A 13,346-nucleotide genomic window follows, 5' to 3' on the forward strand; every position below is an offset into this window, starting at 1 on the left:
ACAATGAGGTGAGTGCTGTTTGTAGACATATGTCCAGGATATTCTGGGTGCATAGAAGAGAAGCAACTCTAGGGGTAGGGTAGTAAAGAAGGACTTCCTAGGGAGTAGTCTGGAGTCCTGCAGCTGACTATCAGCATGAAATGAGGTCAAGAGGCTAAGATGGGGCTTCCCTCGTGGCGCAGTGGTTAAGAATCCACCTGCCCATGCAGGGGACATGGGTTCGATCCCTGGTCCGGGAAGACCCCACATGCCGTGGAGCAACTAAGTCTGTGCACCACAACTACTGAGCCTGCACTATAGGGCCCCCGTGCCGCAACTACTGAGCCCATGTGCTGCAAGTACTGAAGCCTGCACGCCTAGAGCGTGTGCTCCGCAACAAAGAGTAGCCCCTGATCGTTGCAACTAGAGAAAGCCCATGCGTAGCAACGAAGACCCAATGCAGAGCAAAAAAGAAAGAAGAAAAAGAGGCTAGGACGAGTTGGGAGAGATCAGATTATTGTCAGGTTAAGGAATATGAACTTGACTGGGGTGTCAATATTGTGGTTTTTTTTTAAAGAGGCATAACTACTCAAGTTACCAGAAGGCCCCTGTGTTTTTTGTTTTTAATTTTATTTATTTTTGGGCTGCACTGGATCTTCATTGCTGCACCCGGCCTTTCTAGTTGTGGCGAGTGGGGGCTACTCTTAGTTGCAGTGGGCGGGCTTCTCATTGCAGTGACTTCTCTTGTTGCAGAGCATGGGCTCTAGGCACGCAGGCTTCAGTAGTTGCGGCACGTGGGCTCAGTAGCTGTGGCTTGCGGGCTTAGTTGCTCCACAGCATGTGGGATCTTCCTGGGCCAGGGATTGAACCCGTGTCCCCTGCATTGGCAGGCATATTCTTAACCACTGTGCCACCAGGGAAGTCCCAAGGCCCCTGTTTTATGGCAGCCTCTCTTGTAAGGACCAGGCATGGCTTCAGAACAGGGCCTGGCATAAGTTACTGCAAGTTTAATGGACAGAAGAAGCTGCCACTTCTTGAGGAATCTCAGTAATGTATCTTCAACTTTTTGTTGAAGAACTTTTGACTCGGTTCAGTAGGAGGAACAGAATTAAGTTGTTTTTATGATTCTCATAAATTGTCATCTGATAAAAAATACCTTGACACATTGGTGTCTCCTTTGTATGTAAGAGTATATATCTCATTTAGCCAAGAATCATAAATCATACCACCTGACACACCATAATGGGTAAATTCCTCCCTATGCACTGACTGTAATTTATTATTTAGGACACATGTTCAAGAAATGCCCACGTTTGTTAACAGTGCATGCCAAATTGCAATTTGTCCCACCCATTTGTGAAACTCATTTCCTGTTCAAGCTGTGGTGTGAAGTTCATGGCAAGGGTAGAAAAGCTCCTGAGTGTTTTCTCAGACTTTTTAGTTGGAGGGAGACTTGGGGTCAGGAGGCCAGAGCAGTAACCAGGAATCGCAGAGAAGATGCTCTTTCCTCCTCTTACTGTCTTGGAGGCGTTTTTAGTTCCAGCTTTGGCTTAACCCCACTAGCCTCCACTGAAAGAACAGTGCTGGGGAAGGAAAGAAACAGGGGAAGTAGACAGTGGCACCAAAGTGCCTCATTCCAGGTCTGCCCTAGGCGTAGGCAGGATTGAACACTCTAATTTGAATTTGACATCATGCTTTTCCTGCCTCTATGCATGTTCAATGTATGGGAGATGTTAGTGACCATTCCCAAAGATTTTTTTTTTTTAACTAAAAGAAATGGTTTAAAACTGAACTTGTACCCTTTCCAGTTCTTTGGGTTCACAAGGTCAACTTATTTTGTACCTACTCTGTGGAAAGTATAGTGTTAAGTGAATTGGTAGAGTGTGAACAACTCAGATGCCCTGCCCTCATGCAGCTGACAGCCCAGGAAGACTGACATCAAACAGTCAACTACACATTTAATCATTTAAATAACTGAGGAAATTGCCATGGAAGAAAAACACTGGGTGCTATGAAAATATGTAATAAGGAAAACAAGTCAGAGACTCAAGGAAGGCATTACGGTACAAGTGACTTTTCGGCTGAAATCTAAAGGTGAATATGCATTAACTAAGCAAAGAGCAGAGGATGAAAAGAAAAGCATTTGATTAATCAAAATATTTCACATATTAAAACAATGCATTTACATTAATTTTATATGCTGTCGTTCATATTAATGAAAAAGTGTCATATTACCTTGATTTTTTTGTACAAGAATAGTTTAATAAATAAACATCTACTACTTATCTATATTAAAGGATTTTTTAAAAAAAAAAGTAGAAATGATATCCAGTGTAATAGTCACCTTTTGTGTCCCCAGATGGACAGGTCTTTAGTCCCGGCTGTGAAATGGCTTCAATGTAGTCAGAAGAAATGGGCTGTAACCCGCAGGTTTCCTCTGGTTGAATCAGCAAACCACAATCCTGCATCACAATGATAAAAATTAGCTGTATAGTAATTAACCTGACCTGTAGTAATAAAATGTACAAAACAAGACTTTCTGTGCCAAATAACTTTTGGATAAAAGGGAGCAATTCTTGTTTACCCTTCTCTTGATATTTATTCATCCATAGTTGTTTTTGCTATTAATAGCTACTTCCATTAGGGGATTCATATTAATAAATTCTAATGATAAGTTAATCTTTATTTTGGCATTCATACTCATGTTACTGCTCTGCCAATTTTTAAAGAAATAAATGTCAGTTTTACTTTAAAAATATACCTGTGTGTTGTTGACTCATTAAAAATATAACATAGTATAATAGAGGACAATATATCAAGGGGAAAAGACTCAATGTGAGAAGAGAAATGGGAAATATTTGGGGAGAATGTTAATTTAACAGATGAATTTCATTTCAACACACATTTATTGAGGATCTGTGATATGCTAGAAATGGAATCAAATACATATATTTTATCTAAAGCACCTTCACATATTTATAAAAGTATGTAACAGCTCACTGCAATGAAATTCATTAGGGAGGCACGTTCTGTACTAAGCAAGGCCTTCCATAGTCTGCCATATGCATTGGAGAGTGGCAGTTCGTTGGCTTTGAAATCTCTCCTCTGCTCTAGCAGGTCGTCCTGCTCTCATTTTCTCTTAGCTTATCCTACAAAGCTATTGGCATCTGTACCTGTCCTGTTTCCCTCTATCCCACCTCACCTGGTTCCACTGCCACTCTTTTCACCGGGTTCTCTCAGCCTACCACAACTAAGGCCAGGTAAAAATGCTAAAATCACTCTGAGGAATGCTTTCTTCCTAATTTTGCACGGAGAGCATCTTTTTGTGTCTTAGGTCTCTTGAAACGGTAGCACAGTTATGTGTTACTGTCTGTCGGCATCATTTGTTTCCTTCATGCTCTTCACCACTTGGTAATTGCATTGGTTATTTGTGCCTTTCCACTAGACTGAATACTCCATGAGAATGGATAATTATTTTGCTCCCACATACACCCAGTCCCTAGCGTACAGTAGATAATGATAAGTATTTGTTGAATGTGTAAAATGTTACAGTTAGTTGTCCCCCTTTTTATATCATAAATTCTCAGTAATGGAGAGAAAATTGTTTTGACCTCCTGTTTGCTCTGTACCTCTGCCTCTAATGAGCAATTTCTGGTCAGCTTCCCTCAGACTTTCAAACATCCTAACCCCCAACTCAGATTCCTAGATCTCATACCAACATGTCCGGATATTAAGGAAAAAAAGGAATGGAGGTAGTGTGCGACTTTTTGAAATCTTGATTTAGTATGCATATTTTCATTTTTTAATTCATGACTGAAATTGAAGTTTAGGAAACTGATTAAAATTAGAATTGTGATTTGTATTAAAATGTTCATTATAATAAAGCAGTTAAAAATAACAAAGTTTATAATGATGTGAGAAGATTTAGTCTGAATAAACATCTATGAATGATATATGTTAATGTATGTGTGATATCTATCCATCTATCTATCCATTTATTTTAGGTGGAGACTAGACCTTTTTTGCCAGAAAAATGGCATTATGTATCTATCAGATTGAAAAAAAATGTTTTATATCAAATGTTAGGGAGGGTGGGGAGAAATAATTACCATTAAATACTGCTGATAAGGAGTATTATCAAAGTAGCTGATTAGTTCAGCTACTTTGGAAGGTAGTTTACAGTAAAATTAAAAATTCACAGACTCCATAGCCCCAAAGTTAGACTTTTCAAAGTCTACTCCAGAAAAACCCTCATGCAATGCATAAAGAACATGTATAAAGATAGATCTAAATGAACGAAGATGGAGAGATTTCCCAGGCATATAATTAAGAAAAAACTGAAGACCTTGTTTTGTTCCAGAATAATACATTCCACATGAAGCACATTGTGAACAGGTGGCAAAGTCATCTAAATTCAGGTATTTCAGACTGAGGTGTTGCGTTCAATTTATTACCAATGCAAATAATGTTGAAACATTCCTAAAAGTCTGGATTTAGATAAACGTTTGTCTAGAGATGATTGTTTGTTTGGGGTCTCTGTGGGGTGTGTGTGTGTGTGTGTGTGTGTGTGTGTGAGAGATTGTGCCCTAATACTCATCTGGAGGGCATTAGAAAGAGTCTAGATCCCAGATGCCAAAGCCCCAGTGGGTATCTTTGAAGCTGAACATATTATTGGCTGTATCAATCAGTTAGAAAGATGTATTGTTAGGTGTGCTGATGGCTTATCCTGTAGGGAACCAAACTCAATCTCTGATGAGTGGGTGTGGGCTATTTCAGATATGTTAGCCACAGGCAGCCTTTCTGAGGAATGACATCTGAACTGAAGGATGTGAAAAATTGGGGGAATGAGAATTTCAAGAAGAAGGAGTTGCATGTCAAAGGTCACAAGGTGGGAAAAAGGTTTATCTGACATCTTAGGCAAAAAAAATTATTAAAAAAACTATGTTGACAATCTATATTTTAATAATCAAATCACGACATTTATTTCTTGAGATGCACCTCCAAGGTCATCTGCTACAAACTCCTACTCAGAGGAAGAATGATAATCCAGGATGTGGTCCTGAGCAATTCTGGATACAGCTTTCAAATGGAAAGGTATTGATTTAATACCTACAACCTGCAAAGTGCCTTGCTAGAATGCAGGTACTTGACCTCAAGCAACATCATCTAGTTCATCATCAGAAGTTTCTTCTTAATCCTGAACTGAACTCCATCTTATTTGTTCTAATTATCCTCTTCGGTGCAGTTTAGAACAAATTTATTGTAATAATATAGAAGCATGTTCTGACCTGACTTCAAAGGTGCTGAAACAAATGACTGGCAATAGAGAATAATAATATTTTTAAATGTTCGATGTTTGCACTTACTGAATACTCAAGATCCCACATATGAGCCTATTATAACAGAGTAAACATAATGCAGAACATAGAAAAGCATAATGTAAGTGGGAAACAGACAGGGTGACCGCTCCGGCGGCTTAGAATCTTGGCCTTGTCTTCGCGTTTGAATTGTGCCCCGGCGTGGTGCTATCTCTACCTCAGTAGAGGCTCCTACGGGGTACCTGTTCTTCCACAGTCAGCATGTCAGCCCTGTGATACTTGCACTCATGAATTTTAGTCCAGCTTTGCCATGAACTGGCTGTGTGCTATTGAGTAAGTCACTTGATCTAGTTTTCTCAATATAAAATGGTGAAGGGTAGAGAGAAGATACCACAGCAGATGATGTGAGGTGCCTACACAATATTCATTCTCTCTTCTTCCTTTCTAGTAGAAAGACCTTCATTTTGTTGGAGGGAGCAATGTGTTTAGCATTCAAAAAAATCAAACAAATAAAACTTTATTTCCCAGTCTCCTTTGTAGCTAAACATGGCCATGTGACACAATTCCAGCCAAAGAAATATAAGTGGAAATTGGCTACAGATCTCTGGAAAAATTTTGTTTCCCTGATGCCATGTTTTCTTTGTCACTCTGTTTCCGAGTTCTGCTAGGAATGTGGATGTGAGCCTGAAGGAGGTGCAGCCGTGTTGTAATCATGAGGAAACCATGAGCAGAAAGATAGGAAGTAGGATGGCCATGATGCTGTAAAGCTGCCGCATGCTGACTTTGGGCTGCCCGCCTCTACACTTCTTGCATTGGAAGAAAATCAAACACTTACTTGGTCAAACCACTATGGAAATATAATATGCAGCCAAACTTCTCTCTTCCTTTAAGAGTTTGTGAAACCTATTGTTGGGCCACATGAAACTTTGAGAATCCCTTTAGATCTTAAAAGTGATAAACCCCACTAATAAAAAAATTAAACAATTTTTGAAAGGGAAAAACTCATTAGCATATCTCATTCTTTCTTCACTGGTATGATTAGTCATTTAGTCACATTCAGGCATATTCAAGAAAATGAATAATAGCTCTTCTGGCCTTACATGTCATCTCTTTGAGCCCCTGAGTCTAGGTACATGGAAAAGGTAGTATTTAGCAGAGAAGCTTAAAATTTACCCCAGAAATCTCCACATTTAGACTGTATCCATTTGCTGGAGACTTCACAAATTCCTGAATGGACTGTCATAGCTTTCAACAGAGTGCAATGAGATAATTAATGGATTTTCTTGTTCAAACATGTGCAGAGTATATACGTTTAGTACATAATTAAAAAAATTTGCTAAGATATTAAGGTGCCCTTGGCTTCACCCTCTGCCCTACCCATGAATACATGACCACTGTTCTTGTTACCAATTCCTCTGGAAACCCATTTAGTTTTTTACAGATGTATTTGGCCACAAATGAATTAGTAGTATTTTTCATTTTTATGTGATTTTGCTATGTTTTTAGAGCAATATCAAATTGGACTATTTAATCTAGTAGGTAATTTTAAACATCACCTAGTTTTTTAATTTTTAATTTTAATTTTTTTAATTTTAAACATCACCTACTTTTCTGGTGCCACAGAATCATTCTTTTAAGATCAAACAGTTCTCCCTTTCTTCTACTAAATAATGAAAAATGTCCACATTCTAAATTTTAAAATATACATTTACTCCTTGTGGCACCCAGATTTTCCAGAGGGACCCATTTCTTTCCCCTGGGCTGCTGCTATTTCTAATAAGTCAGTAGTGACTGCTCAGACTTGACAATATTGGCACGGTTGCCTCCCTGCAGAAAGGCAGAGTCCTCTTCCAGATTAAGAACGTTCCTTTTCCCATAAGAGACAAAATTCTTGATGAGCTAATTTCACTATCTTGTTTCAAAAGGATGAATAATTTTCTGTCTTCACATTGCCTCTAAATTTAACAACTGCTTTCCTTGTATTGTAGTCAGCCAGCCATAAAACAGTAGCTATTGTGTGATTCACAGTATTAGACACAGAATGACCATTTACAGAATAAATATCTGAGGTATAGATTAGCGATGAATCATTACAGCATAATCCATCTGAAATCATCTTTTACATACCACAGTGATCCTAAAACTGAATGTTTTTCATGAAGAAAAGAATGCATATGCAGAAAACTATAAGACACTGATGAAAGAAATTAAAGACGATACAAACAGATGGAGAGATATACCATGTTCTTGGATTGGAAGAATCAACATTGTGAAAATGAATATACTACCCAAAGCAATCTACAGATTCAAGGCAATCCTTATCAAACTACCAACGGCATTTTTCACAGAACTAGAACAAAAAATTTTACAATTTGTATGGAAACACAAAAGACCCCGAATAAGCCAAAGCCTTCTTGAGAAAGAAAAACAGAGCTGGAGGAATCAGGCTCCCTCACTTCAGACTATACTACAAAGCTACAGTAATCAAGATAGTATGGTACTGACACAAAAACAGAAATATAGATCAATGGAACATGATAGAAAGCCCAGAGATAAACCCACGCACATATGGTCACCTTATTTTTTATAAAGGAGGCAAGAATATACACTGGAAAAAAGACAGCCCCTTCAATAAGTGGTGCTGGGAAAACTGGACAGCTATATGTAAAAGAATGAAATTAGAACACTCCCTAACACCTTACACAAAACTAAACTCAAAATGGATTAAAGACCTAAATGTAAGGCCAGACACTATAAAACTCTTAGAGGAAAACACAGGCAGAACACTCTATGACATAAATCACAGCAAGATCTTTTTTGACCCACCTCCTAGAGAAATGGAAATAAAAACAAAAATAAACAAATGGGACCTAACGAAACTTAAAAGCTTTTGCACACCAAAGAAAACCATAAACAAGATGAAAAGACAACCCTCAGAATAGGAGAAATATTTGCAAGTGAAGCAACTGACAAAGGATTAATCTCCAAAACATACAAGGAGCTCATGCAGCTCCATATCAAAAAAACAAAGAACCCAATCTAAAAATAGGCAGAAGACCTAAATAGACATTTCTCCAAAGAAGATATACAGATTGCTAACGAACACATGAAAGCATGCTCAGCACCACTAATCATTAGAGAAATGCAAATCAAAACCGCAATGAGGTATCACCTCACACCAGTCAGAATGGCCATCATCAAAAAATCTACAAACAATAAATGCTGGAGAGGGTGTGGAGAAAAGGGAACCCTCTTGCACTGTTGGTGGAGTGTAAATTGATACAGCCACTATGGAGAACAGTATGGAGGTTCCTTAAAAAACTAAAAATAGAACTACCATATGACCCAGCAATCCCACTACTGGGCATATACCCTGAGAAAACCATAATTCAAAAAGAGACATGTACCACAATGTTCATTGCAACACTATTTACAATAGCCAGGACATGGAAGAAACCTAAGTGCCCACTGACAGATGAATGGATAAAGAAGATGTGGCACATATATACAATGCAATATTACTCAGCCATAAAAAGAAATGAAATTGAGTTATTTGTAGTGAAGTGGGTGGACCTAGAGGCTGTTATACAGAGTGAAGTAAGTCAGAAAGAGAAAAACAAATACCGTATGCTAACACATATATATGGAATCTAAAAAAAAAAAAAAAAAAGATTCTGAAGAACCTAGGGGCAGGGCAGGAATAAAGACACAGACGTAGAGAATGGACTTGAGGACACGAGGAGGGGGGAGCGTAAGCTGGGACAAAGTGAGAGAGTAGCATTGACATATATACACTACCAAATGTAAAATAGATAGCTAGTGGGAAGCAGCTGTATAGCACAGAAAGATCAGCTTGATGCTTTGTGACCACCTAGAAGGGTGAGATAGGGAGGGTGGGAGGGAGACACAAGAGGGAGGGGATATGGGGATGTATGTACACATATAGCTGATTCACTTTGTTATACTGCAGAAACTAACACAGCATTGTTAAGCAATAATACTCCAATAAAGATGTTTAATAAAAGAATGTAATGCATATAAATTCATATTCAAAGAGATTTGTATGCTTTACAGAAGGCAATTTGGAAATATCTCACAAATATAATTATACTGCTAAGACTTAATCCTACAGACATACTTGGTAAAGTCTCCAAAAATTCATGTGCAAGGAAATTTACTAGAGCACTTCGTGTAATAGAAAACTTGACACTACTTAAGTGTCCATCAACAGGGAACTGGTTAAATAAGTTGTACATTACATAATGGAACATTCTGTAATTCTTAGAAGAGAAGGAGGCAGAGTGAAGATATATAGAGAGATATAAGGTATATTATTAAGAGCAATAAAGCAAGTTGCAGGACATTATATACACCTTGATCTTATTTAGTAAATAAAGTGCTAGATATTATACATGCTTGACTGTGCATAGATAACCTCTGGAATGGTGCACAGGAAACGCTGAATAGTGGCTTTCTTGGGAAATTAAGGATGGTCCGCCAGAGATGGAGAAGCAAAAATGAACTTTTTCTGAAGATTTTTACCATTGGTATGAATCATACTTTTTTAAAAAAATACAAATTTAAGTAAAGAAAATAATATTTAAAATCGTAAAGTAAAAGAATAGAAAATCAGAAGAGGACTGATAGTTCCTTTGAAAGTATATTAGTTTCCTACAGCTGCTGTAACATAGTAGCACAAGCTAGGTGCTTTGAACAACAGAACTTTATTGTTTCACAGTTCTAGAGGCTGGAAGTCCAAATCAAGATATTGGCAGGTTTGGTTCCTTCTGAAGTCCATGAAGGGCTATGGGCCTGCAAAGTCATTTAATACTGTCCTGTGTTCACAGAGTTTACAGTTTATTAGAGGAAACATAACTACAAGGGAATTGAGTAAATATTCCAGGTAGAAGGAGGAGCATGAAGCAATCTAGAACTGAGTGAAAACATGGCCAATCAAGTTCCAAGTGGGCAGTGTTTGGAGACCATGACAGGAAGTAAGTAGAGATCAGTAAAGTCATTTTGGAATCATGATTCTAATCCTTGGCTCATTCTAATGACACAAAATTTAGGATTGTGGCAATGAACTAAGCTTCTTTAATTTTTTTCTGTTTAAAGATTCTTATCAGATCAATCTCTAAACTCTATTCCCTTTTATAAAACTTATAAAATTTTTTACTAAGCAGCTGCCCTTTTAAAGGACAGTACAACATTAATCATCTTTACTGAGGAGTAGGGGACATTTTGACTTTAGTTTGTTCTAATAAAATATTTGCAGTGAACAAAGTTTACCTATACAATTGCTTTATTTTGAATTTTAATGAAACTAAGTAGCTAGCCAAGTCATTCTGCACTTCGTGCAGAAGAGATCTCTAACAATATTGCTTTAAAGATTGATGTGTTTCAATGCTAGATGTTATCCTGTTTTAGTGAGAGTTTACAAATAAGTATTCAATTTTAATTGTTTTTAAAAAACAATGGAACTTGGTGTTGGGGAGCAGAATTGTATATGTAGCTTGAGTTGCTATCTGTGTTTGGAGTTCATAGTCTTATTTAAAACACATTAGAATCCAAGTAGTAATGAACCACCATATAACACCATTGCATGTGTTTGTTTCCTCAAAAAAATTTCAACTGAAATGTGGCTGTATATTATACTACCTAAGAATTTTTAGTCCCCTATGAATTGAACTCAGGAACAAAGGAAATTGAAACAAATTATAAGCAGATGAATTAGTTCTAGTCAAATAAATTTATTTGTCGTATAAATACGACATCAACATTTGGAATACTTCTTTATACTTCTCATGCATTCCAAATCCCTGAACTGATAATATGCAGTTTTCTCTTTTTTAATCTAGATGGTCTCCAAATTAACTAGGATGGGGCCAGTGTGATCCTGCTTGCTGGAGTCCGTTCTGAAAGGCACCCTGTATTCTCAATTTAGAAATACATCTGAGTCTCCAGGCTTTGTAGAATTTGGACTGGAAAATCTAGTTACATGGGGCCTGTGAAATGACTAATGCTCCCCACTTCCGGTGAGCTAGAAACTCCAAGGAAAGCAGCCTTTGTTGTGGTCTTTCAACACTTTTGGTTTGGGTTCCAGATGGAATCCAGAAGGGTAGATGTGAATGCAAATGAAAAAAAGAATGAATTTATATGTCTGAATATTTGAAAACGTTCAGTTCTTTTTGATTTGTGAACAAAGAAGTATGGCATTGGAGCTGAATGTACAATGATGGACTCTCTCATACTTTGCAGAAGCTGGATCCGTTTGGGAACTGACAGAACAATAACAATGACAAAAAGAAAAACTTATTTCATATTCCAAAAGAGCAAATCGATTATGGGTAGACTAAAGAAAAACAGTAGTGAGTGGAAATAGGCAGTAGGCTACAGAGATATTTTAAAAGATGCATATTTATCAATAATGTGACACCAAACATAACAAATGTTTGCCACACATAAAACAGCAAGTGCGTCTTCCAAGGATATATGGATCAGTCATAGGGAACATAACTGCTGTTATAAGTATTTCAACATGGACCGTCCCACTTATGAATAGTCTACTAATAAAGTATATGAGGTTGTGATCTTTAAAAATGTAGCTCTGGTAGGAAATCTGAGTGGCACAAATAGAGTTGAATATTTTAATGAAATATGCAGTTACAGTAGTTTTGGGCACCGTGTGGGCACTTCCTGACTACATTCATCTTGGTAACTGCTACACAAACACACTTACACCTACACACACCTATACATGCACACAGCGATCCTTAGAACTGTGAGATTTTAAAACGTGGGGGGAGTATGTTAGGCTATAAAATAATTCTATCATTACATGTCGTAAGTTATAAATTCTGCCTCCTTTGAGGCTTGAATAGTAATTGTGTAGCACTAAATAGTATTTTTAAAGATTACCCACTAATCAGCAACCTGTACATCCACAGTTAAGCTCAAAAGCATGCTAAATGTATCTAAATTCTGTTTAGGATAAAATGCTGATACATTCAAAACTGAACATCCAGGGCTTCCCTGGTGGCGCAGTGGTTGAGAGTCCGCCTGCCGATGCGGGGGACACGGGTTCGTGCCCCGGTCCGGGAGGATCCCACATGCCGCGGAGCGGCTGCGCCCGTGAGCCATGGCCGATGAGCCTGCGCGTCCGGAGCAGCGGGAGAGGCCGCAACAGTGAGAGGCCCGCGTACCGCAAAAAAAACAAAAAACTGAACATCCAAACTGTTATGATATTGTAAGATAAAAAGTTAATATTAATTTTTAGTATAAACATATCCTACCAATGCAAAAATTAGATACCTATGAAAATAATTGTGCTATGACAGGCAAGTCCTTTCTTTGTGTCGTCTTCTATTTTAATACATGTTAATCAGACTTTTACAAAATACTCTAAAAATACTCTAGCAGAAGTCTAAAGGTCATCCCCCCTAAGATATTTATTAATTACACAGGGAAAATTGTAACGTTACAGTGGAGAAACCCAGCCAACACTACCCTCATCAAGTGATCATGAGAAACACATCATTTCTGCAGTATTCTTGCCACAAATGTTGAGCTTCATTTAATGAGAAAACAAGATACAATTCCAGACTGAGAGTCATTCTACAAAATAACTGACCTGCATTCTTCTAAAGTATCAAGGTCATGTGGAAGTGTCACAGATTAGAGAAGACTAAGAAACATAACAGCTAAAAGCAATTTGGGATCCTGGAACAGGAAAAGAATATCATTGGAAAAACTAGTGAAATCCATATAAATTATCTGGTTAAGTAAATATACTGTACCAATATTAACTTCTTACTATTCATAGTATTGATAAAGTACCATCGTCATGTAAAATGTTAATATTAGGGGAAGCTGGGTAAGGATATTTGGGAACTTTCTGTAACTCTAAAATTAATATTAAAAGTTAAAAGATTAGTGTAATTTGACCGCCATGCTTTAGATTTTTCTTGAAGGGCAAAAATACACTGATGATAGAATGTTTTAATCATTTAAAGGCTTTTAAAAAGTTTTGTTGGAGGTTCTTTCATACAG

General features: G+C 37.6%; 1 protein-coding gene across 1 annotated transcript in view; it reads right to left on the reverse strand.

The window, feature by feature from the left end:
- Positions 1-13,346, reverse strand: part of CPED1 (cadherin like and PC-esterase domain containing 1) — a 301,483-nt gene that overhangs the window by 46,218 nt on the left and 241,919 nt on the right. Inside the window, exon 16 of the mRNA XM_027102088.1 lies at positions 2,324-2,441. Within this exon, the coding sequence (XP_026957889.1) occupies positions 2,324-2,441 (118 nt within the window). The remainder of the gene's footprint in view (positions 1-2,323; positions 2,442-13,346) is intronic.

The sequence above is a fragment of the Aethalodelphis obliquidens genome, unplaced genomic scaffold (assembly GCF_003676395.1).
Source record: "Aethalodelphis obliquidens isolate GAN/ISIS:26980383/991018 unplaced genomic scaffold, ASM367639v1 scaffold5, whole genome shotgun sequence".
Taxonomy (NCBI): domain Eukaryota; kingdom Metazoa; phylum Chordata; class Mammalia; order Artiodactyla; family Delphinidae; genus Aethalodelphis; species Aethalodelphis obliquidens.